Source organism: Symsagittifera roscoffensis, chromosome 1, assembly GCF_963678635.1.
Source record: "Symsagittifera roscoffensis chromosome 1, txSymRosc1.1, whole genome shotgun sequence".
NCBI lineage: Eukaryota > Metazoa > Xenacoelomorpha > Acoela > Convolutidae > Symsagittifera > Symsagittifera roscoffensis.
The window spans coordinates 56499296-56521911 of NC_087062.1; the positions used below are offsets into that span (position 1 = coordinate 56499296).

The following is a 22616-nucleotide window of genomic DNA, read 5'->3' on the forward strand; positions in this document are numbered from 1 at the left end:
GAGCAGACAAAAAACAAGCAGACAAGCAGAAGTCCGACAAAGATTTTTGACGCGCGTACAATTTTTCGTTTACAAAAAAAGTCCGCGCGGGATTTGAACCATTGATCTTTGTCTTTATAAGCAAGTGCGTTAGTTCTTTGCCACATGTGCAAATTAACGTATTACTACTGATTTCATTTGAAACAAAGGTAAAATGATTCAAGTGATTCTGCTAAACTAGTTGTTAACCCGAAAAAAGTCTATATTCCGATTCAATAACGCTTGCTAATCGCGAGCGTAATTATTTTCATCGAAAAAATTTTGATAAACAAAGCATGCCGCTCAAAGAATAGCAAAACCAATTAAACATATTTATGTCCAGGGAAAAAATAAAAAAAATCACGAAAATGAAAACTTTACAATTATTGGTTTTTAAAAAATGTCCGAGAAGTTGATATTAAGCTTATGAACATTAATTGTCAAATTTGAGTCTATTTCAATTTAGATAAATTTCTAAAACTATTAAAAAAAGTAATAAGTAAATAAGCCGACAGAGTTAAGGCCGACACCTTATGAACTGAAAAAGAAATCCGAAACTTAAAAAAGGATACTTGCAGGGACCACTTAAATAAATACCAAATAAGCAGTATATGAAAAAGTTAGGTGTTACATACATTAAAAGAAAATTCAAAATGGTAAATTACTTAATTGACCATTCTGTGAACAATGTTATTTACGGGGAAAAGAAGTCGTACCCGGTTCCAATACCTTTGCTTATCGCGAGGGTAATAACTATTTAATTAGAATACCAAAAACAGATAAAAAAATATGTCCAAGTAACGAGCAAACCTGGAGTTAGTTTTTGGCTACACAGAGCAAGTTAGAGCAAGTTTGCAGACTCCATTATTCGGCCAGTTTGGTTAAGATTCTATATTTTGATCTTCTATGCTTCTATGATCAATTTTTTTTTTCAGCAAATAACTTTTTTAATCAACTACCATGTAGTTTTGCGAAAAAAAAAGATCAAAAACAATCAATTCAACAAATAAACAAAGAAAAGGAACACATTACATTACAGATACAGTAAACCTAACGCGGTTTCTAAAAAATCACATGGATCAGTATAAATTATATATTTTTATATTTGTTGGGTTATCTAATTAGCAATGCGCCATTCTCATTCCCCTTTACCGTTTTATGTACCTGGATACGAATCTTCCAAGCAAGAGACACCTAATGACTGCAAAGTTAGATTTTTCCAGACAGACAAAAGGGGCGACAAAAAGTTATTAATGAGATCCTTGAGAAGATAATTATAATCAATCACAATGCTAAAAAAACATTTTTAGAAAGCTCTTTCAAGTTTGGAAACTTTCTAATTTTCGGAGTCCGAATTTGGAGTTTGTTGTCTTTTCTTCTTTTTCTTTGAGCTTTTATCTTTCAAGCCTTCGTTACGAACTTTCGACTCACGGCGCTCCTCAGTATCCTCAGATGGATCAATACCCGCTTCTTCGCGGCTGGTGTCTTTTTTGTTTTTCTTCGAAGATTTTTTCCTATCTTTACCATTTCCATCATCACTGACTGATTCTTTAACTTCTCCGTCGCTTTTTTCAGAGTCCTCCATTTTTAGATCTTTCAACGACCCTTGCAATTCAATATCATCGGCCTTCATCTTTTTCTTCGACTTCTTTAAATTCCTGCTGCTGGATTTTAGGTCTTCCTCATTTTCAGCGTCTCTGTGTTTAGGTTCTCCCAGTTCCATCTTTTCACCCGGGCTTGGCGACCTTGAATTTTTATTCTTTTTCTTCTTTTTCCTATTATTGCTATCTTGCTGTTCTATCTCCTCATTGTCGACTTTTTCTTCCCCATTATCCGATTCAGACTGCTTCTTTCTTCGGCTCTTCTTTTTCTTATCTTTTTTCAATTCTTTCTCATTTTGCTTCTCATGATCAGATCCCTCGTCGTTGTTCTTAACACTCGGTTCTCGTTTTTGCCTTGACCTTTTCGATCCCGAATCATTCATTCGTCCATCATTATCCTTACTAGGCGACCTCATTTCTTCGTCGTGAGGTTCATCGTTACTTCGATCGCGTCTGTCATTCTCTTTTTTGTCGGTTGGTGACCTAGAATGGTGTCTGTTTCTTGTGCCCTCCGATGGCGATCTGTGATTATCGGAAGGCGAATACCTCGACCTGTTTTTCTTTTTCTTTCCCGATGAATTATTCTCATGATCAGAGTCGGTTCGTCCTTTGTGAGAGTCTTTATTGTCCTTGCTGGGCTCATTTTCACTTTCTTCGCCATCAGACTTGCTTTTCGAATTGTGCTTCTTACTTTTTCTATCCTTTTCTTTATCTTTATCTTTTTCACGACCTTTTTCCTTCTCATCGCGAGACTCCCTCTCACCCTTTGGTCTCTTTCTATCGCGTTCTTTCTTTTCCCTCTTTTCACGCTTCTCCTCTTGTTCACGCGCTTCGTCTTCTAAAGACTTCATGAACTCTTTGAACAGCCTGAGTCGTTCACTTTCCGTCGTTATTGCACAGAACGCATCGTCAGTTTCAAATCGTGACCGCACATTATCCCAGGTATCTCCAATAACCAGAGGTGGCGCCGCATGACTTTTCAGCATATTTTTAAAGGAGCCTTCTCTTCTCTTAGCATTACGCTGTTCCTCTTTAACTCTTTCCTTTTCTCTTGATTCTGCCTTTTCAACTAACGAATTATACGCCAATTTCAGGTTTCCTATATCAATTGACCTCCATCTATCGTCACCTTTTAATCCATTGACAAACTGCTCAAAAGTGGTGTTTGTTTCCACCACTAAGTTGTGATCCTTCATCATATCTTTCAGCATTTTCTTCTCGTCTGAAAACCTGTCTTTTAAGTCCTCAATATAAAATTTGAACAAATCTAAGGGCGTCGAGCCTACTTGTCCCAGCATGTTATCAAATGCGTGGTCTTTCTTGATATCTTCAAACAGGTCCATCCAAAGCGATAAAGAGGTCAGTTTTCCCTGGCAGTGTAATTTGTCCAATAAAGTAACAAAAGCCTCCCGATTTTTCCTTTCAATTCTTCGTCTCCTCAATTTTTCCCTCGCTTTTTCTTCCTCATTCTCTGTCTCTAAACTTCTAATGTGCTCTTCGAAGCAAATCAAAGCATCTTCTTTATCCATATTTTGTAGTTCCTCGTTTTCTGCAAACGTCGGGTTGTCCAAAAGAAACTGTTGCGCTTCCGACCAAGTGGTGAGGTAGTTAACTTGATCCATTTGCTGCAAAATCGCAGTTAATGACGTCATATTTCTCTGCTTGAGAACCTTCGCCTCTTCTTTTTCTTTCTTTGCCAAGTGGAAAACCACATCTTCAAATATCTCTTTTCTATCTCTTTCTTCAACTTTTTGCCACACATCCAAATGAGAGAAAAACTTCTCAGCCTTTGTATAACGAAGTCCAGAATGCATTTGCGGGTCATTTTCGAAGAACTTGGTCAAATCTTCCTTCTGCTGTTTCTTTCTAGCTCTTTCCTCTTCTTTTTCTTCCTTAGCTCTTTGGGTTTTGTAAGCATTGAAAACTTGTTTCTTCTCACTTATTTTGGGAAGTGCCACATATCGGGGGTCACTGATGATTTGCTTCTGGGCGTTTTCCCAGGAGAAATTAGATGGAATCTTTTTGTCCTTGAGGAGGTCCCTGAATGCCTGCTTGGCTTCTTCTTTGTTTTCGAAGTTGTACTGCTTCTTCACAGCTTCTAAATTCATTATGATGTTATACCAACCGAGTAAAATCGTATTTTCAAAAACCCTCTTAACTGATATGTATTCTCAAACAATATATGCACCAATAACTGTTACGAGTAGGAAAAAAAACATTACCATATTGGGAAAGAAATCTTGGCAAGGAGCAAAAGTTGGGGACATAATTACCTAAAACTTATGCTCAAATAGAAACGCCCATGCCCAAATAGAAATTAGTTTATCATTTCATGTATTCTTACCAGCATCAACATTTTCTGCACTCGCAGTTGTAGGCACAATTGCTGCTTGGTTAGTCTCCATCGGAACTCCAGTTACCACTGGCATCACTGGAGCCGGTACTCCCAATGGTGCCTGATACGGCATTCCCATAGGAGGCACACCCATCGGTGGCATTTCTCCAGTGGGTGGACCACCCGCCTGTGCGCCCACGAAGGCCATTAGAGGGTTGTTTCCCATAGCAGCGGCAGAGCCGGGAGGCAACATCATGCCTGGTCCACCTGTTCAAACCAGAGAAAACACAGTCGTCAAAAAGTCACGTGGTGTTCAATTGTCACAGAATTTCTGCGACCAGCTTCAAGAAAATTTCAGAGCTTCTTAATTTCCAATTTTCAAATTAAGTACGCTTTCGAATTGTTACTTATGAGTTACATACCAAATAACTGACCTGTTCATTTGTTTTCAGTCTACTTGTGCTATTTAAATTAAAAGTGTTTCAATATTCTATCACAATTGATATTGTACGTTTCCTTGTGTCACCTCAATTTGCGTTGGAAACATTATCACCAAATTATATCAAGTGTTCTTTTCCAATTGCAGGGAGTAGTAGTCACAAGTTGTTAAATGTGACATAGGGAAAGCCTTAAAATTTGATTTAGTTTTCATCGCTGCGCCCTTCCACCTCAACTTACCGGGTGCTGTGGGTGGGAACTGATTATGAGGGGGTCCGGGCATCATGTATGGGTTCGCGGCAGGAGGTGGCTGTTGTTGAGCATCCTCCTGCTGCAATCTTTCCTCCTCTTCTCTCACTCTGCTCCGCTCCTCATCTGCTTCTATCATTGCTATCTGCTTCTTCACCTAGAGCCACAGTTGTTTTAACAATGAATTCTAAATGCTTACAGAAAACTTTCTTTAAATAGAGCAAAATATTTGACAAAATCAAAGGTGTAATACAAGCATTTCTCAAGTAAATTGTCGCAAATCTTTCCATGCCTAATACTTGCGAAAATTTCACCGCACGAAAATTCCTCTAGCACGATAAAAACGTTCACCCAAATATTATGCCTAGGCTCTGGTTAAACACTCGACTTTGTAAAGAGCCCAGGGACTAGCGGATTTGGGGTGCGGGGCAGAAGCTTTTCTCCTCTCAGGGATTCGACCCACTGCCGATCCAACGGGTCCCCTTTGTACTATTATTAGATCTCCTCTTTTGGCTGATGGACCCCAATATATACTAAATTTGAGGGAATTTAAAAACGCGATTTTTTGGTCAAAATTTTCCAAAAAGTGCCTTAAACGCCATTGTTAGCCTGTTGCTTCAAAACTTCGCCTGCGACGCAGAATATTTGGCCAAAATAGGGAAATAGGGTCTTTACAACAATTTGTGAAAACTCGGAAAACAGGCTGCTCAAATCGGTCAGAGAAAAAAAGTGACCTACCATTTTTAGAGTCTCTGCCTTAGGTCGTCAAAATTTTCAAAACTTTTTTGAAAATCCGCCCCCCCCTCGAGTAAATCCTAGATCCGCCCTAAAAAAAGGTCGTCAAAGTTTTGGAAATTTTTTTTGAAAATCCGCCCCCCCCCTCCCCCTCGAGAAAATCCTAGATCCTTTTTTAGTCCCATGACCTTATCTGGAAAAACTCTCGACAATTGTTAGGATTCCCTTGATATACACAACAGTTTCAACAAAAAGGGACCTAGAAAAAATAAGTGACCAAAAAGTGACCAGGTCACTTAAAGTGACCAGTTTCAGCAGCCTGTCGGAAAATCAGTTTGGTCAACCTAAAAAAAAAGTCCGATAAAATTTCGAATTTTTTTTTGAAAATCCGCCCCCACCCCTCTAGAAAATCCTGCAAAGATTTGAAAATTTTACTGTAGTATTTTATTCCACCAATGGTTTTTTTTTCAAATCATTAACTGACCTCCTTTAACTCCTCGGGAATGGTCCACACACTAGTCTTGGTGTCCACATTATGATAGTAGGTCTTGCCATCGTCCGAGTGGTGCTCCTTCCAGGGACACTTGGACAGCAGCAGCTCAGCAGGAGTCTTCAGGTCGTCCGGCTTCTCCCAAATGGACTCCTTCGTCTCCTTATTGTAGAAGTATGTCTTCCCGTCAAGTGACTTGTGCTCAGACCACACTGAGTCAGATTTGATCGATTTAGACTCTAAATTAACAAAAATTTGGTCGATTTTTTTTTAGTCAACCAAATTGATTTTCTGAGCTCTCCCAAATCACAATAAAGACCCCATTTTTAGCAACTTTTCTGCGCCGCTGAAAAATTATTGAAAAAACAGGCCAACGCGTTTTTCAGCACTTTGAATTTTTTTAACCGAAATATTGCATTTTTCGGCGCGTGCTCCACTTCAAAATTAGTACATATAGGCGCTCTCTAAATCCGCCCCTGCATGTAATAATTACCAAAATACCAATAAAAACATATTAATTCAGATTACCTGGGGAACTGAACAACATAAGTTAAAAGGTCCAATAATGTTAAAAAGTTGGGTAAAATCAGCAGTCCTGCTTAAAACTATTGATGAAAACGAAGGAAAAATCTGCATCTTTCTGAAGCAAGAAAAAATACATGGCATTTAAGCTCTTTGAATTCCCAGAAGAGTTTATAGTTGAAAATTTTCTAGTTTTTGTTAAGGTTATCTAAATTAATACACAGAGGTGATGCGGAGCTTCGCATCACTTGCGATACATCACAAAATTGATACAGCAAGCTAGCCGACAGAAAACAGGACAAAAATCACAAATTCGAAAAAAAAGCTCAGTTAAAAGCTCTCAGTTTCCAAAAACATGCTTAGAAAAGCATCTGCCAGCGTTAAATAAGAACTTAAACAAATTAAAGAAACGGTAACCAAGTCGAAAAGATTTGGTGGACGCTCGCTTAGTCGAAAATTTTCTCTATAGTACAAATCTAACTGAGTTTTTTGATAAGCTCCCGGTTCTGCTCAGTGCAGGACCAATCGTGGGGGAGGGAGATGCCATCGATTTCGCCGCAGCCGGTCCCACCTTGAGGAGGCGCATGATACTGGGATACCTCCAACCATGACCGAAATGGGATTCGAACGCGTGACCCTCATGTTGAGAGACGTGTGTCTAACCCACTCGGCCACGGCTGCTCTTAATTGAGTTTTCATAAGGCGCACTGTTTGAGGCGTGTTAGAGCCTAGAAATTGCAGACGAGCCTTGAACATGTCAAAATATTCAAGTGAAAACCACTTACCACCCTGTTGCGAAATCCATAAAAAAGTCTTGTAACTAAAATTTTTTCAGCACTAACAATGTGTTGCAGAATCTCCGGCGAGCAAAAAGATCAAAGAAATGAGCGAAAACATTACAGAAATTAGCTCAAAAGATTTTTAAAAAGCCCTGTTGCGGATTCCACGACAAAGCCTAGTTGCGGAATCCGCTTAAAATATGGAAATATAGATTTAAGTTTCGCAACATGTCACAAAGTTTTGAACATAACGCACCCATAAAACCTATTTTTGCCCTTCAAACGACACAATTTGTGGCGACTAACTCGATATAACATGAGCCGAAAACTTTGTAGCCGAATAAACGTTTAAAGTATAAAAATGAAAAAAAATGGGGTCGATAAATGAAAAACCAAAGAAAAACAAGGATAGCCATTAACTGCAAGTAGCACAGAATGTTCCGACCATAGTCTTTAGAAAACTATGAAAAAAGCTTTTTGTTCAAATTAGTAAAGTATTTTCAAAATGGAGCTTAAAACTATAAACTAATTTTACTTGCTTCGAACCGTTTTTCATCGAGACTGGGAAATTTCAAAACCGGTTTTTCTCGCCACTGGGAAGTTTCAAACCGGTTTTTCTCGACACTGGGAAAAATTTTTAAACTTTTTAAAATGTGGTTCCAATCATGAATGAAGGAGTTTTAATATCATACAATCCAGTCCGATAAATATTAGTGGTACCTGATTTTGCGTGGAAAACAAAAAAAAACTAAAACAGACCCGAATACAAAGTTCCTCCCCATGGTCGGAACAAAAACAGATACGAATTAAGCGGAAATTTGAAATGCAAGCATACTCAAAATATGTCTCAAGGCGACCAAGAGTTGAGTCTAAGTGATTCTGATAGACTTGTCTGAAAAGTTGTTTGCTGAAAAAACTCTAGTTCCCAATTACAAAACATTGCTCTCGCAAAAGTAAAAATAATCGATCAATTTTTTATATTCCGCTGAAATGTAAGAATTAAAATCCAGTTTTTAAACTGAAAGTCGTTCACGTTTTTTGCACTATTTTCACTTTTGTTATTCGAGCGCGTAATTTGCCCTCTATTAAATTTAAAAAAAAAACAGAACGAAAGAAAATAGAAAGAAATGGAAACCAAAATTACGAAAAATTAAATTTGAACATTTTGGAAAATAACTCAGAAAAAAAAAAGAAAACCCACACTATTTAAGTAAATGCCTTCACTTTGCTCGTTGAAACCTAATTGGACCAATGTCAAGACTTTGAATTTCAAGACTATTCTCTTAACCTGTTCAAAATGAATGTAGAAAAATTGACAATCGTACCCTCTTCTGGTTCCGGTTCATTCTTCATGCCCATAGGTGGTCTCATTCCCCCGAATGGTTGCATGGGTGGTACATTGGGATCCCGCATCATTGGTCCAGGCGGCATACCGGGTCCCCCGTACTGCGGTGGGGGTCCACCAAAATGCGGTGGGGGATATCCCGGTGGTGGTTGTCCATAGGGTCCTGGCGGTGGGTACCTGTGCATGGGAGGCGGGTACCCCCCTGGCCCATGCGGCGGTTGATGAGGTGGGGGATGCATTTGGTTGTGATGTGGAGGAGGGTACATGTTGGGATGGTCCATTCCGCCCCCATGCGGAGGGGGTCCCCTAAATGGAGGTCGATGAGGGGGTCCATCGTTCCATCCTCCTCCACCTCTGGGTGGAAAGTGGTGGAATGGAGGCCTCGATGGAGGTCCCCCATACCCGCCTCCAAAATGAGGAGGACGACTCATGAATGACCTGAAATCGTGCAGCTCCCAAAATGCATTTTTATTGCTAACTATTTCCTGTCATAGGACTTTTTTCGAACTTTTTTGCAAATTGAAAAAACATAAAAACAAAGAATAATTTACTCAATAGAAGCAATAGTCAAATACCTCACTTAACAAAGCTCAATAACAAAATTTTTGACCCGCCATTGTCTTTATGTCTCTCCCGAATATGTCTGTCTAAAACGTGCTGGTATTTGAAAGCCCGCAGACATAATTTGCATTTGAAATTTCGTTCGACCGAATGAACTCTTAGATGTAATTTCAAATTTTTGTTCCATTTAAACTGTTTCCCACAGTGTTCACATCTAAAAAGCCGGTTCTCCTTTTCTTCGAGACTCGATTCAATATCTTCAAGCAACTGAAGGCGCCTTTGAGAGCTAGTAACTTCAATTTCATCCAATTGAAACTTGACCAAAGTTTCATGTAGCCGAAACCGTAAACTGTCTTTGTCACGCTGAGGTACGCGCTTATTAACTTCTAGATGCTTTGGGGTTTTCAAATGCCGTTCCAAATTGAACTTCTTGCGAAAAGACTTTTTACATTTGCTACAAGAAAACACATCATCCATTTTTTTATTCATATCTAGAAATTATAGTCAAATTACTATCAACGTTTAGTGTAGAAAGCTAACAATACTGTTCGTATCAGGGCGAACTCTTAACTGTTCCGACAACCTTTTAAAGCCCTTGGAGCACAAAGCCCATGGAGTGTGCGCAGAAAAAAATGATGAAATTTAAAACAAACCCTACAATCATCCCCCTACAAACTACGTTAAGTACAAAGTGATATTGTTGTTCCGACTTTCGAAGAAAGTGAGGAAAATATATGCTCGAGGTGGTTTATTATTCAGACTAACTTTTAAAAGAATTGTTGTCTCGTGGGATCGATCTCTGAATATTCGTGGACCCAACCGAGTTCGGTCGCCCCTATAGTAAATTGACCGAAGTCTATCGAAACTGCTGTTTTATAACTTGACGCTGAAAGTGTAACGCGCATTTTTACGGGTGTCGAATAATCCCGCACCACAAAATTGTTCCAAAATGTATTGAGGCAATCTCAAATCTTGATACTTAAAGTTAAATACTATCAGTCTATAATTCATAACTTGTCAATATTTCATTTAACAAAAAGTAGTCGAGACCAGTTAATGAAAAGTTAGAACATTCAGACTATTGCCCTAATACGAGCAGTCTTGATTCTACAATGATTTCTAAAATGGGTTAAATCACCGCTTACGCGTTAATAGGAAGAAGTATATATAGCGCGTTATTTATCTCAAATTGACAATCTCTTAACTCCCATAAGTTTATATAAAACGACCACAGGCGAAATATATTTTCAGATTTGAGCTAAAACTACATTATCTCTCAGATGATGTCAAAAAAAATCCGTCAAAATGGCTGGTTAAAGTCGAAGTTTGTCTGGAGAAAACCAACCGAGCACAAATATTCCGTCACTTTCTTCGAAAGTCGGAAAATTAATTTCAACGGCTTCGCATCTGTGTTATCATTTTTAAATTATAAACTTCGCATCACTTGTGTTATCTGTGTTATCATTTTTAAATTATAAACTTCGCATCACTTCGCAAGTAGAGCATCGCAAGCTAGCGAATAGAAAAATTTGTCGCAAAAAAAATTAAGAGACAGATATGAGACAACAAATACTTCAGTCGGAAATATTTAGAGACCAAAATATTTAGGCCGAATACAAATTATAGGAAAAAAAGAAAAACCAATTTCAAGAAAACAGTCGAAAACCATAATTACCAGCATTGAACAGAGAGGCGAAGCTTAGCTTCGCGTCGCTTGCGATGCAAAACAAAAAAGCCGCTGTCGAATAAAATCAAAAGTTTTGAAAAAGCTGGATTTATCAAACTGAAAAAGGCTAGTTTTGAAAAAAAACAAACCAATAGAATGTAAAATCAGCATCAAAAAATATCTAAGAAAAAACCTTAGCAGAAACCCTTTGAGCCGAAAAAAAAAACATTTTTTGGTCCCCTTCACCTCAACACAAACTTTAATCGCTCGTCAAATAATCTTTCGAAAGCCAGCGCTTCCAATACTGGCCTTCTGTTCGCTGAAAAGCTGAAAACTTGCCGCTTTAATCACTAGCAGACTAGAGGAGCGTTATAGCGAGAACAAAGCCAAAAAACAACAACCTAAACAAGTTCAACCGCTAAACATCAGAAAAAAAACGTTGGGCTGCTAATGCCTCGTTGAAACTTTTTGAGATTTTGTGACTTAACGGTTTGTACTTTTCGACCAACGCTCTCAATTTTCAAAAATAAGCATAGGAAGATCGTCTTCGATCCTTCGCTAGAATAGCTAAGCATAAAAAACAAGTGGTGAAATGGATAATTTCCTGGTTTCGTTATTCTAAAGCATTCGAACTAATTTTTTCGATGTTTAAACATAAATATAGCAAAATGGAAACAGCAATCCAAAATAAATCAATAAATAAATATACATCAAAATATATACAACATTTAGCATTTCATTGAAATGAATAAATATAATTGGCTAGCATTTTTTAGCTTAAAATACTTAATATAGCTCTTTGAGTTACCTCCGGACTCTTCAAGTATTCGAAAGCACATCCACAACAGTTAGATTTATTTCTAAGGACTTTCATGGTTGAGCAGCACTTGGATTCATTTTCCGTTCAATCAAAGCTCGATATGCTCCGGAATCTCATCTTCAACGAACATGCCATCATCTTCTGAATGTGATTGGCTCTCATCCTTATGTTCTGATTGGCTGCTGCTTGTGTCGTCATGAGCCGCATTTTCTTTACCTTGTTGATTTTGGACCATTTTAATATAATAGGATGGGTGAGCATTTTTCAAAAACATTTGGAATTGAGGTTCTATTTCGTCGAGAGTTAGTGCTTGGTCTTCATTTTTATCGAGTTCCCTGAACAACTGTTCGGCTTCCTTTGCACCTACTAAGACGCCTCTGCGTTCCTCAGGAATAACCCAATTCAGTATTTCGTTAAAATCCATTAGACCGTCCTTGTCTTCGTCGCGATGTGAAAAGAAATACTCGTATTCGCGTCTTATATCAGTTTCGGAAGCTGTGGTTCCATCCTCATTCGCTCGCATGGTATACATTTTAGACACTGCTTTTATGTACTCGTCTACTTGTAAAAGACCGTCTTCATTTTCGTCTAGCTCCATGAGTGATAGCTCAACAAACACTTGATGCATTTCCTCAAACATTTCAGGCATTGCAAACAGTTTAAACCTCGCAAAATCTATTTTCAAATGATCTTTTTCCGGACAAATGAAGCCGTTTTGTTCACAAGCACCATAAAACCTAACTTTCTCACTTCGCACCTGAGCCCGTACATTTTCTAGTTCGCTTTTTTTGTACCGTGTAAAATCAATTTCTCCATCCTTCGTTGTCGCGTAATTTGAGGTCAAAAATTCGCTCCATGTTACTTCTTTATCCCCATTTAAATCTGATTTTAGGAACTCTTCTTCAATTTGAAATGTCAAAGTTAGATTGTAATCATCCTGCATCCAACTTCGCAGCTCTTCCATACTTATTACCTTGTCTGAATTTGTGTCTATTTTGGAAAATATGGAGTGAATGATATCGCTTTGATTACTACTTCTTCCAGATGACGTTGATAGCACTACTAATACGAGTGTTACAGCCAGTTGTGATAAAAATGAAGACGGGGTTGATATATACATCTTTTCACCTTAAAAACAAAACATTGTTAAAAACCAGAGGTTTATGTAATAAACATAGCCAACAAACAGTTGGAAAGGATCTTAGTTGGAATAAACTTCAACTTTCGAATTTCTAAGAAAATTAAAGCTCTTTACTTTCAAAACAATTTATGACGGACACTTTTTCGGTGAATATGAACACGATTTGAGAAAACTGGATCAATAGGCAATTTTTTTCTATTTCGCTGGGAAATCTGAACGAGAAAATAAAAAACGAAAAAAACCATTATGACCTATATAAGAGATTATCAAGTCTGAATCGGCAAATAAGAGACGAGCTTTCAGACAAAATTTGGAATGAAAAACTTGGAATGAAATTTCATTTAAGGTCAAAAACAATTTAAAAAGTTTCATTTACTGCTCTAATTTGGGTAATTATTATTGATAATAAATTATTTCTGGTACAGGTTCATATTGATCGATATAAATGACCACTTAAAAGAACCCAATCTGTGAGATCGTCATTAGACAAAATATGCCTGTTTTGAGACGTCTCTGGTAATGGAAACCTTTGAAATCACATGAAACAAACCGCCTTTTTCCACATCTAGAGGTTGGTCAGAAACTTCACATTCAATCATTCCCCCATAAAAGTAGTTGACCTGAAATTTGCACTAGCTCCGAAATAAACTCATGAAAATATCAGGACTTAGCAGCAAAAATACGAAAGTAAAACAGAACAATTTTCCAAAGCCTAAGATCTGAAATTTCGAAAAAATATATAACGTTATTTAAAAAGCAACAAACGCTGAAGAGAAATATACGGGGCATTTAACAGAATCAAACAAACAAAATCAATTGAAAAGCAAAACCAAAATTTGAATAGGTACGAGAATAAATTTTTAAGAAAATCTCTTCAACTGCAAAATTAAAATTCAGAAACATGATATTGCAAGAAATGCAAAAAAATAACAAGAAGTAACAGCGAAAAATAACCTGAAAATTTTTTGAAACTTGGAAATTATAGAACGGAGAAAACAAAAATTTGATTGATCTTTCGAAGAAATTAAGCCGGTGAATTGTACGAAGTAGTGTTCGCTTAAAAATAAACTAGCGTTTAACGCACCTTCGGTGCTTCGAAATTTTTCGACAGCTCATGAAAAACCGCATATATTGGAAACAACATCTGCAAACTTTTAGTGTACTCTGACTGCACCCAATTACAGGGTTGTTAATTTCGAACTTATAAATTTTTTTAATTCCCATTTTAAAAGCATCATCTCGAAAACTTAATGGGCCTCTGGAGAAATATGGAGGCCAGATTTGCAACCACTGAGAGCACCCTACCATAGGTTTAGGAATCCAAAATTCTGTAAATTTTTTGAACCTAAGTTTCCCGGAAAAAAAAATTTAAAAAAAACGTCTTATCGCGGAAACTTAAAGGATTTGAGCATTCATATTAGGAGGCAAGATTTGAGACGCCTGGTTGTACGCTGACAATAAGGTTGTATCTTCCTCAAGTTAGTATTTTCAAATTTTTTGAATTTCTTTGTAGATAAGTTCTTCGAGAAATTTTGAAAAATCACAAAACGGCACATCACGGAAACTAAAAGCATTTGAGCAGTCGCGTTTAGCAGTCGCATGTGGCACGATTTGCAACTCTTTAGAGTACCCTGACAACACCGAACTAAAGTGTTGGAAATTTCAAAGTTTTAAAAATTATTAGTTTTAACTTTCTGAAGTTTTCTGAAAATTTTTGAAAAAATCCAGAAAACGTCATATCTCGAAAACTACAAAGAACTGAGCAATCATATTTGGAGGCAAGGTTCGCAATCTTTGAGAGTACATTGACAGAAGCTAACTACAGTGCCGGGCAATTCAGATTTTTAAAAACTAATAACTTAAGTTTCTGGAAATTTTTGAAAAAATCGCAAAAAAACGTCATATCTCGAAAACTACAAAGAACTGAGCAATCATATTGGGAGTCAAGTTTCGCAATCTTTGAGAATACTCTGACAGGACCCAACTACATGGTTGGGAATATCAGATTTTGCGGAAAAAAATTAATCTAAGTTTTCTGAAAATGTTTAGAAAAAATCACAAAAAAACGTCATATCTCGAAAACTACAAGGATTTGAACTGTCATAATTGGAGGCAAGATTTGTAACTCCTTAGAGTATTCTGACAGCACCCAACTACGGGGTTGGGAACTTCAAGTTTTGTAATTATTTTATTTGAAATTTCTGAAAAATTTTGAAAAAATCTCAAAATCGTCTTATCTCGTTATTTAAAATGATCGGGCATTCAAAATTGGAGGCCAAATTCGCCACCCCTAATTCGATATTGGGCTGCTTAATTTAAACTCGGTAAAGTAACCACTAAAATCAAATTGGAAAATCGAAAAAAAAATCTTAACCATTGCAATATACGATATAGCTTAAACATGCAAAAATAATACGTTGAAAAAGCTTAAACATGGCGAGATAGTGAAGCCCACATTTAAATATATAATAGATTGACGAAAATTTCATAACATAAAAAGAAAAATGTTAATATTTTTTCGAAAAAGAAATTTAAAAAAGCGCTGTAATTTGATTCGAATTTATATGATCGAATCCCCCTTCGCCGTCAATTTTCTTTGTAAAATTGGTGTGAATAAAAAAACCACCCCAAGTATAACTATTCCTCACCTTCTTCGAAAGTCGAAACAAAAATACTTGAAGATCGGAACTGCAAAAAAAATATCCACTTCATGTGCTAAGTTCAAAATTTATTTTACGAAAGAAGTTTCTATTTTTTGCTTCTTTTTTGACGGAAGGCTAAAATTATTACTCCAAAAACTAGTTTGAGCTTAATTAAGCTTAACTAACGTACAAGAATTAATTCGACCACTACTTTTTTTTAAATCTTAATAATTTGGTCCAATATATGGTCTAAAAAGCGAAAATTTTATACCAGTTTATGCGAAAACAAATCTTACCTGAGGCCGTAGTTCCTTACCATTTCGTGGTAAAAAAAGCAAAAAAGAATTGAAAGCAGAACCAAGCGCTTTAGCCACAAATCATCCAAAAGACAATAATCTCTGATATTTACTTAAATTAGATCAATAATTAAAGTGTGATAAATACAAATCAAATTAAATTATATTTATAGCTTTGCAACCTGCCAGAAGCCATATTTTGATGAATTAAATGTAAGAAAAAGGTAATACTATTTGAGATTGCAAACGAGGCTGCAGAATATATTCCCGAGGACTTTTAGTTCCCATCTTCGATCTTTTGTCATTAAGATCTCTTTACCTACCTCTCAAATAAATTCATAATTCTAGATTGAAATAAAAATTACTAAGCCTATAGCCCATCGGCGAAACCTTTGTACCCCTAACAAAACCAGAAACAAACTACCTCAAATCACCAGCAGAGCAAAAAAAGTTCAATACAAAAATAGGATTTACAATTAAGTTGAAACAATCGCAGAAAAAAATCAAGGCCTTTGGCAGGAGCCTAGAAGGTAGAGCGCAAAAACCCGCGATGCTCATAACTTAACCTTCCAAAAATTGCTTTAACTGCTCTACATCTTACCTATGGCCACCCCAGAAAAATTTTTTAAAAACTTCTTCTTTCACAGATGTGAAGCAGCGCTTCGCACAACTCGACAAACAACAAAAACCAGGCGACAGGAAATGAGACGAAAGCCGCTTTCTTGAACCTTACTAACTATCAAAATTTTCATACGTTTGTCTCGATTTGTTCCGAAAAAAAACTCATTTAGAGAAAAACAATTCAATAGTAAATTAGCATCGGAACAAAAATTACGAAGCGTTAACTAAGCAATACAGACTTGAGAAAATGATTCAGTGATTCTGTTCAACTAGTTGTTTGGCAGAAAAAATCTATGTTCGGATTTGATTCGTTTGGTAATTGCAAACGAAACAAGGATAGCCGGTTGTTTTTTGAGCGTGGTCTGACAAAAGGAACAAGAGCCTAGAACTTACGCATATTCGTCATTCATAGTAAAACCGGCAAATTCAACAACATTCTATGAAAAATAACGAGAAAAACAAAAAAAAATCGAAAAAAAAAAGTTTTTTTTTATTCGGAGAATGAAGCTAAAATGAAGACTTCGAAAACGTATTTTACTGTAGTAAAACTGAAATTTCAGGGCTTGAAGAAAAACTTCATGGCTTATCTATGTATATACGCATATAAACGCTCGCAATACTCGAAATTGAACTTAACTCAAATTTTTAACCAGTTTTTCTCGACACTGGGACAACTTTTTGGAGTCACGACGGAAAAGGCTGTAATAAGATTTGTCATGATATGTTCACTTTTTGTGTTTTACATAAATAAATCCGATAAAAACAATTTTTACTATCTTAGTTAAGTATCCCTCGGATATTTATATCAATTTAAGTACTTAATTTCAAGTTCATAATCTACAGTACAATCAAATCAAATTTGAGCAAAACCACAAACAGCAATGGATCCGTTGTAAACCTTAGCAACTGGAATCAAACAAACTGAGCTCCTCTTCAACATTGTTTCTAGAGTTTCATTATCGATCAATCCACTTAGGGTCTCCGCGTCCATGAATACCCTACAGGGTTTCAATTCAGATCCCGGTGCTTCAAAATTTTCTAAAAACTTATTGACATTGTCAAAAGTATCGACTTTAATAACGACATTCGAGTTTAGCTCATGGTCAATGTGAACAAACTCCCATTCCACGCTGGCATTTTTCGGCAACACTGGGATTTGGACAATAATCAAATTCTGGTTGGGTAATTTCAGATGTTCCCAGATTTCTCGCACAGTTCTGAAGAACTTCTCGCTGGTAACGTAGCAGACACAGTAGAGGTCACATTCCTTGATATCTTCACCTGTTTCTGGGTCTTCCAGATGACGAGGAATAAAAGTGAAGGACTGTTTTAGTTCTTTCAAGACGGACTGAAAAAGTTTCAGAATTAAGCCTTACTCGAACGACTGAATTGGTCTCAAAACCAAAAATTAATCAGCCCGATTTCTCTCAACCATGAGATAAGCTTTTGAAATATATTTTTGTAATCGGAGTCCCGACTGAAACAACTTAAACATGGGGCAGATCTAAGATTTTCTCGAGAGCGGGGGGCTGATTTTCAAAATTTTAGTTCGAAGTTACGTCAAATTTTTTGTTTTAGCTCAACCAAATTGATTTTCTGATTTCTCCCAAATCACTTTAACGAACCGATTTGAATCAAATTTTCAGCACCGCAGCCAATTTTTTGAACGAAAAAAAAAACAGGTCAAAATGCCGTTTTTGGTCAGTTTTTGAAAAACTTAGACAAAATGTCCCGTTTTTTCAAAAAATTCAAAAAATACTAAATTAGAAACTTTTAGAAGGCGCATAGAAACTTTTTAGCGTTAGTCGGTCGAAAATGGATGAAAAAAAATAAGCCAAAGGGGGAGCCTTTGGCTGTTGAGGGGGTTGAATCCGCCTTCCGCAACCCAAATCAGCCCCTGAATTTAAATATGACAGAGGCGAAGCTGAGCTTCGCACCTGTGGTCAGCTGAGCTTCGCACCACTTGCGATACAAAACAAAATGAAAAAGTTCAAAAAATCGAAAAAACTAGATCGATCAAAACGAATAAGGCTATTTTTAAACTTAGTTGTGGTTTTTCTCTTCCTCAGTTTTATACTCTTTTCGCAATTTGTTAATTTCTATGTCTATATTTTATCATTTCCTTGTTTTGCAGATTTTTTGGTCAAGTTTTTCTTGCTCTAGATAACTGATGATGGCAGTATTGCTGAAAACGGTTTTAATTCAACGTTGATCGGATTGGTTTTTCTCCTGAATAAGACTAGTTTTGAAACAAAAACATGCCAAAACAATCGAATTTAAAATAAGCATCGAAATATAATGTGACCAGCGATAACCAAGCCCAAAAATACTTTGTCAGAAACCCTTTAAGCCGAAAAAACTCAACTCCCTTCGCCCTCAAAACACAAAAGCACTCAAAAAAATATTTGCTCGTCAAATGAAACAAAATGAGGCCACTAAGCCGAAATATTATAGGTCGAAACCTATCAAGCCAAAAAAAACAAAAAGCCGAAAAAAATCAACACATTTTCAGGCTAATAAGGAATCTTTAAGTCCCACTTACCCTCAGAAATTAGGTCACTAAGCCGATAAAAATAGGCCGAAAGACAAAACAAAAAAAGAGAGAAAATATACGAAGTGAAGTTTAGTAAAATTAAGAACAGCAGAGGTAAATCAAAACACTAAAAGGCAAGTATAATGTAAGAAAAAAAAATAATTCAATATGTCAACTAAGCCGACAAAACATAAGCAGACAATAATAAGCCGTCAATTGTTTTTTAAAACACTATTTCTCGTTTAAAAAAAAACAGGTCATGTCCGATTCGAATCCAGAACCTTTGCCGTCCCAGGCGCATTCTTTATATCCAAACCAAGTGAGCGGGAGACGCAAATAAATTTGAATTCATTATGAACAACCTAAATTTACAATTTCTAATTTTGATCATACTGCGAACAAGGTTATTTATCGGAAAAAAGGCCAACACCCGATTGCAATAACACATTTGATCCCCGACGGGCTGAGATGGTCAAACTCGAGCGGAAAACCCACTTCTTACGCCCTAGCCCCTTCCCATCACTTCAAGCGGTCAGAACAAAAATCGATTTCTCAGAAATATGAATTTTTGCATGTTTGGCAGCGAGTACTGCAGATAAACACACGTACCTTAGCGTGATTTAAAGCCAAAATTGCGTGGTCAGCGAATTTCGCGGAATGCAATACATTTAGAGTAGCTGGAACCATTGGAATCTGTCCAGACACAAATGTGACTCCCTCAAAACTCACATACTGACTGTAAGGCCCAATATTAGCCGGCGCCCAATGAGAAATACTTCTAACATACAATCTTCTATCGTCACTCAAACATGCAGTCCACTTTGATACAATGTACACACTAATCAAATCTTTGGATGATGACTCCACACATGATCTAGCCGGAGGACAAAGACATTTAGCGAAGTGCTTCTGGTAGATTTTGTTCAGTTCCGCAAACTGAGTCATTCTGGGAATGTAAAGGTAGACACAGAAGCTGTTGTCAAGTCTGGATCCAACATCTCTGAGCGAGTTGTCTGCCTCACTGAGCATATCGTCAAAGATGTTCAGAGACGTCTACACAAAATCGAATTAAGTCAGCCTATTCATTTCAAAATACTATTCCCATGTCTTAAATTTTTCGAAATCACCAGGCGGTCCCTTCCACAGTTGATTTTTGGCCGTCTAATAGAGGCATAGTTAAACCGTAGTTCAACTTCAGCTCAAATCAATAGCCCTCAAAATCAAATTAGAACTTGATTTCAGTACCTGGATATTTTCAGGGTCAACCCGAGTTGAAATTGCACTGAAGCACATATTTCCCAATCTAGCTGACTGTTTAAACAATGGAGATTCCAACTTAAATTTGGCACCAGAATTATCCCCGGCAAAACACGGTACTAAGATGAGGTCATTCAACTCTGGCATTTCATACAAATACAAGCGATCTAATGGCTCAATCGATGAAATTGAAGATTTCTCCTCGCAATGCGACTTCAGAATATTGATATATGCAACTGGACATACATCGTTACGATCAACTTCGATCACACTTTGTTCGTCGATAGTGATTTTCTTTTTGAAGCAAGTGGCATCCAACGTGAACGTCTCATATTCTCCGCCTATAAAATAACACCAACACATTGAGTTTAAATGAACTGATTTGATTTGATTTTCTTAGCGCATAACAATAGTTTCTTAGCGCATAAGATTAGGCTGGCGATGAGCTGAAATGCTCTTTCAACAGCCCTTCCAGAGAACATAGTACGTTAAATTCATTAATAATGTACTGTTTCTAGATAAATGAATTCAAATTCAAAGTCCCTTTTTAATTTTTCACTAAATATCGACAAATCCTTCATTTACCTTCTCCACACGGATTGATGCCGAAAGATTTGTGAAACTTCAGTAAATCAGCTGATATGCTTTGCAGTGTCTTTCCCAAATGATTTTCAACCGTCAGTCCGATTCCAGAAATCTTTATCAACATAGCGTCTAGTCCTCGATGTGGCATTTCATGCAACAATTCCACTTGGTCTCTCTTCCATAGATATGCCAGAGAGACCAGGCCTAGTCTGGCACAGACACTTTCGACTCTCGTTCGCTGATAGGTTGAAGCAATAGCTCCACTGCATACTGCATCTACTTTGAACTTTTCTTTTGCGAGCGAAATGACGTCGAACATATCTTCCACTTCGTCTGTTGGCCGGGGGTCATAAACTGGAACAGACTCATTTCACCAATCAATTACACGCACGACCAAAACTAATGATACACCGATCAAAAAAACTCCAAACGAATTGTTAGTATTGCGAATCATAAATATCATCAGTTAATATATATTTTCAATTTCATAATTGCATTTTGCGGCGTTTTTTTTTTGAGAAACTTTTTTGAAAACAGTCATCACAACTAAAGGAAAAACCGCCAAAAACGTATAAATCTGAACCAGAGCTTCTACGTAAAGAACTTAACAGCTCGTACGTAAAGAACTTAACAGCTCGTAAGAAAGACACGCTGTTATTTAGAATATATCTCTGTGTGGTGTATCTTACTCAAGTCGCCAACAGTGCATTTTCTGGAGATAGTGTTTCTGAGAAGGGGCAGCTGCATGGCCTCTGCCAGAGTATCCACTGCATGGTGGCCCACAGTCTGGAACATGAAACTGTCCAGCTCATCCAAACCTATATTACCAAGAAAAAACTATAAAACATACATAACATTGGCATGAAAAATACACAAAAAATAAGTCTGATTCTGCGATGTGCCTATTATTTCCACCATAACAAGCAATTCTTCTATTAGAATACAAGCCACCAAATTACCCGAATCAATCCACGCCTTAGGTGTTCGGAACAATGAAAATGAATAAATATCCTCTTAATTATGATACTAACCTGGAGTAGGAGCCAAGTTAGCGAGACATACCACTTCATGGCCAAGGGAGATGCACTCTACAATAGAGTAGGTACTGTCCTTCCCACCACTTACCAGAGCAACCACTCGCATGGCTAATCCCTTGTTCTTTTTCTAGACTAGAGAAGTCCACGTGAACTAAAATCTACTTTTTACAAAACAAGCATCTCATTCCCACAACAACTATAAGTCACTTCAATCTGAAATTAACAACTTTATTAATATCTGCCAAGTATAATTTGAACAAAATCAACTGGATACTTTGATCTATTTAAGCAAAGAGGTGCTTCGCACCACCATGTGCGACCATGGCAACCTAGTCTACAGAAAAACTGGAAAAGCTTAACCGAAAATCGAAAATAATAATGAATCGGAAATCAAGCAGACTTAACTTTGATAGACGCCCGTTCAGTTGAAATTTACTCTGGCATAATACATTTTGCGAAGATTTCAAGTTTCCTATTTCTTCTCGAAATCAAGAGGTCATAGTGGTAAGGCATTTACATAGAAATCTTCATATCGCGTATTTGATCCCATGCGATGGCAATGATAGCATGCGGACAAGTTTTCAATTAAGACCTAGCTTCAGGTCTACCACAGCCTGGCCGATTTCGGCTGCAAAAGCGGTACCACGTGAAATTTCTAGTAAAAAAAGCTTCGCTCAACAAAATAATTCAGTCTGGAAAACGGAAATAATATCTACGGACAATGCTTAGACAGGAGGCCTGATAGCCATTTAAAGATCCTCTGTGAATCGCAGAAATTCTTATTATGATTAATTATTATTAGTTATTAAACACACCGCACGGGAATAAATAAAATTGTTATCAACCCTCAAATGACGCAAAATGAAGCGACTAAGCCAAAAAAAAGACTAGCCGAAACCTAAGTCGAAATAAAAATTTAAACCATTGTGAGCGTAAATTTTGACA

At 37.0% G+C, this 22616-nt stretch overlaps 3 protein-coding genes across 5 annotated transcripts; all 3 read right to left on the reverse strand.

The window, feature by feature from the left end:
* Positions 1-997: 997 nt before the first annotated feature.
* Positions 998-8946, reverse strand: LOC134846094 (pre-mRNA-processing factor 40 homolog A-like). The gene is made up of 5 exons (XM_063863309.1): positions 8493-8946; positions 5861-6105; positions 4633-4798; positions 3964-4221; positions 998-3717 (listed from the first exon to the last, which is right to left on the reverse strand). The coding sequence occupies exons 1-5, from the start codon at positions 8941-8943 to the stop codon at positions 1355-1357; spliced, it is 3483 nt and encodes a 1160-aa protein (XP_063719379.1). The 5' UTR covers positions 8944-8946; the 3' UTR covers positions 998-1354.
* A 2402-nt stretch (positions 8947-11348) lies between these two features.
* LOC134856825 (calumenin-like) lies at positions 11349-12683 on the reverse strand. The gene has a single exon (XM_063873112.1). The coding sequence runs from the start codon at positions 12677-12679 to the stop codon at positions 11648-11650; it is 1032 nt and encodes a 343-aa protein (XP_063729182.1). The 5' UTR covers positions 12680-12683; the 3' UTR covers positions 11349-11647.
* A 4199-nt stretch (positions 12684-16882) lies between these two features.
* On the reverse strand, positions 16883-22031 carry LOC134846102 (uncharacterized). 3 transcript variants are annotated; one of them, XM_063863328.1, is made up of 6 exons: positions 21666-22031; positions 21324-21420; positions 20635-20988; positions 20038-20390; positions 19402-19845; positions 16883-17607 (listed from the first exon to the last, which is right to left on the reverse strand). In XM_063863328.1, exons 1-6 carry the CDS (start codon positions 21702-21704, stop codon positions 17113-17115), a joined length of 1782 nt encoding a protein of 593 aa, XP_063719398.1. In that variant the 5' UTR covers positions 21705-22031; the 3' UTR covers positions 16883-17112. The 3 variants fall into 3 exon arrangements, with proteins under 3 accessions (XP_063719398.1, XP_063719407.1, XP_063719391.1); XM_063863337.1 differs by having other exon boundaries at positions 16884-17607; positions 20296-20390; positions 21324-21452; XM_063863321.1 differs by having other exon boundaries at positions 16885-17607; positions 21324-21452.
* Positions 22032-22616: the final 585 nt, after the last annotated feature.

What these genes read in the sequence shown, in the direction of transcription:
- LOC134846094 (XM_063863309.1), bottom strand. Translation starts at nt 8,943, where the DNA reads ATGAGTCGTCCTCCTCATTTTGGAGGCGGGTATGGGGGACCTCCATCG. An exon ending in TGAACCGGAACCAGAAGAGG is followed by an intron (nt 6,106 to 8,492) that starts GTACGATTGTCA and finishes TTGTTAATTTAG; the next exon opens with AGTCTAAATCGATCAAATCT. An exon ending in TTCCCGAGGAGTTAAAGGAG is followed by an intron (nt 4,799 to 5,860) that starts GTCAGTTAATGA and finishes CTGTGGCTCTAG; the next exon opens with GTGAAGAAGCAGATAGCAAT.
- LOC134846102 (XM_063863321.1), bottom strand. Translation starts at nt 21,777, where the DNA reads ATGCGAGTGGTTGCTCTGGTAAGTGGTGGGAAGGACAGTACCTACTCT. An exon ending in TAACTTGGCTCCTACTCCAG is followed by an intron (nt 21,453 to 21,665) that starts GTTAGTATCATA and finishes TTGGTAATATAG; the next exon opens with GTTTGGATGAGCTGGACAGT. An exon ending in TGGCTTTAAATCACGCTAAG is followed by an intron (nt 17,608 to 19,401) that starts GTACGTGTGTTT and finishes AAACTTTTTCAG; the next exon opens with TCCGTCTTGAAAGAACTAAA.
- LOC134856825 (XM_063873112.1), bottom strand. Translation starts at nt 12,679, where the DNA reads ATGTATATATCAACCCCGTCTTCATTTTTATCACAACTGGCTGTAACA.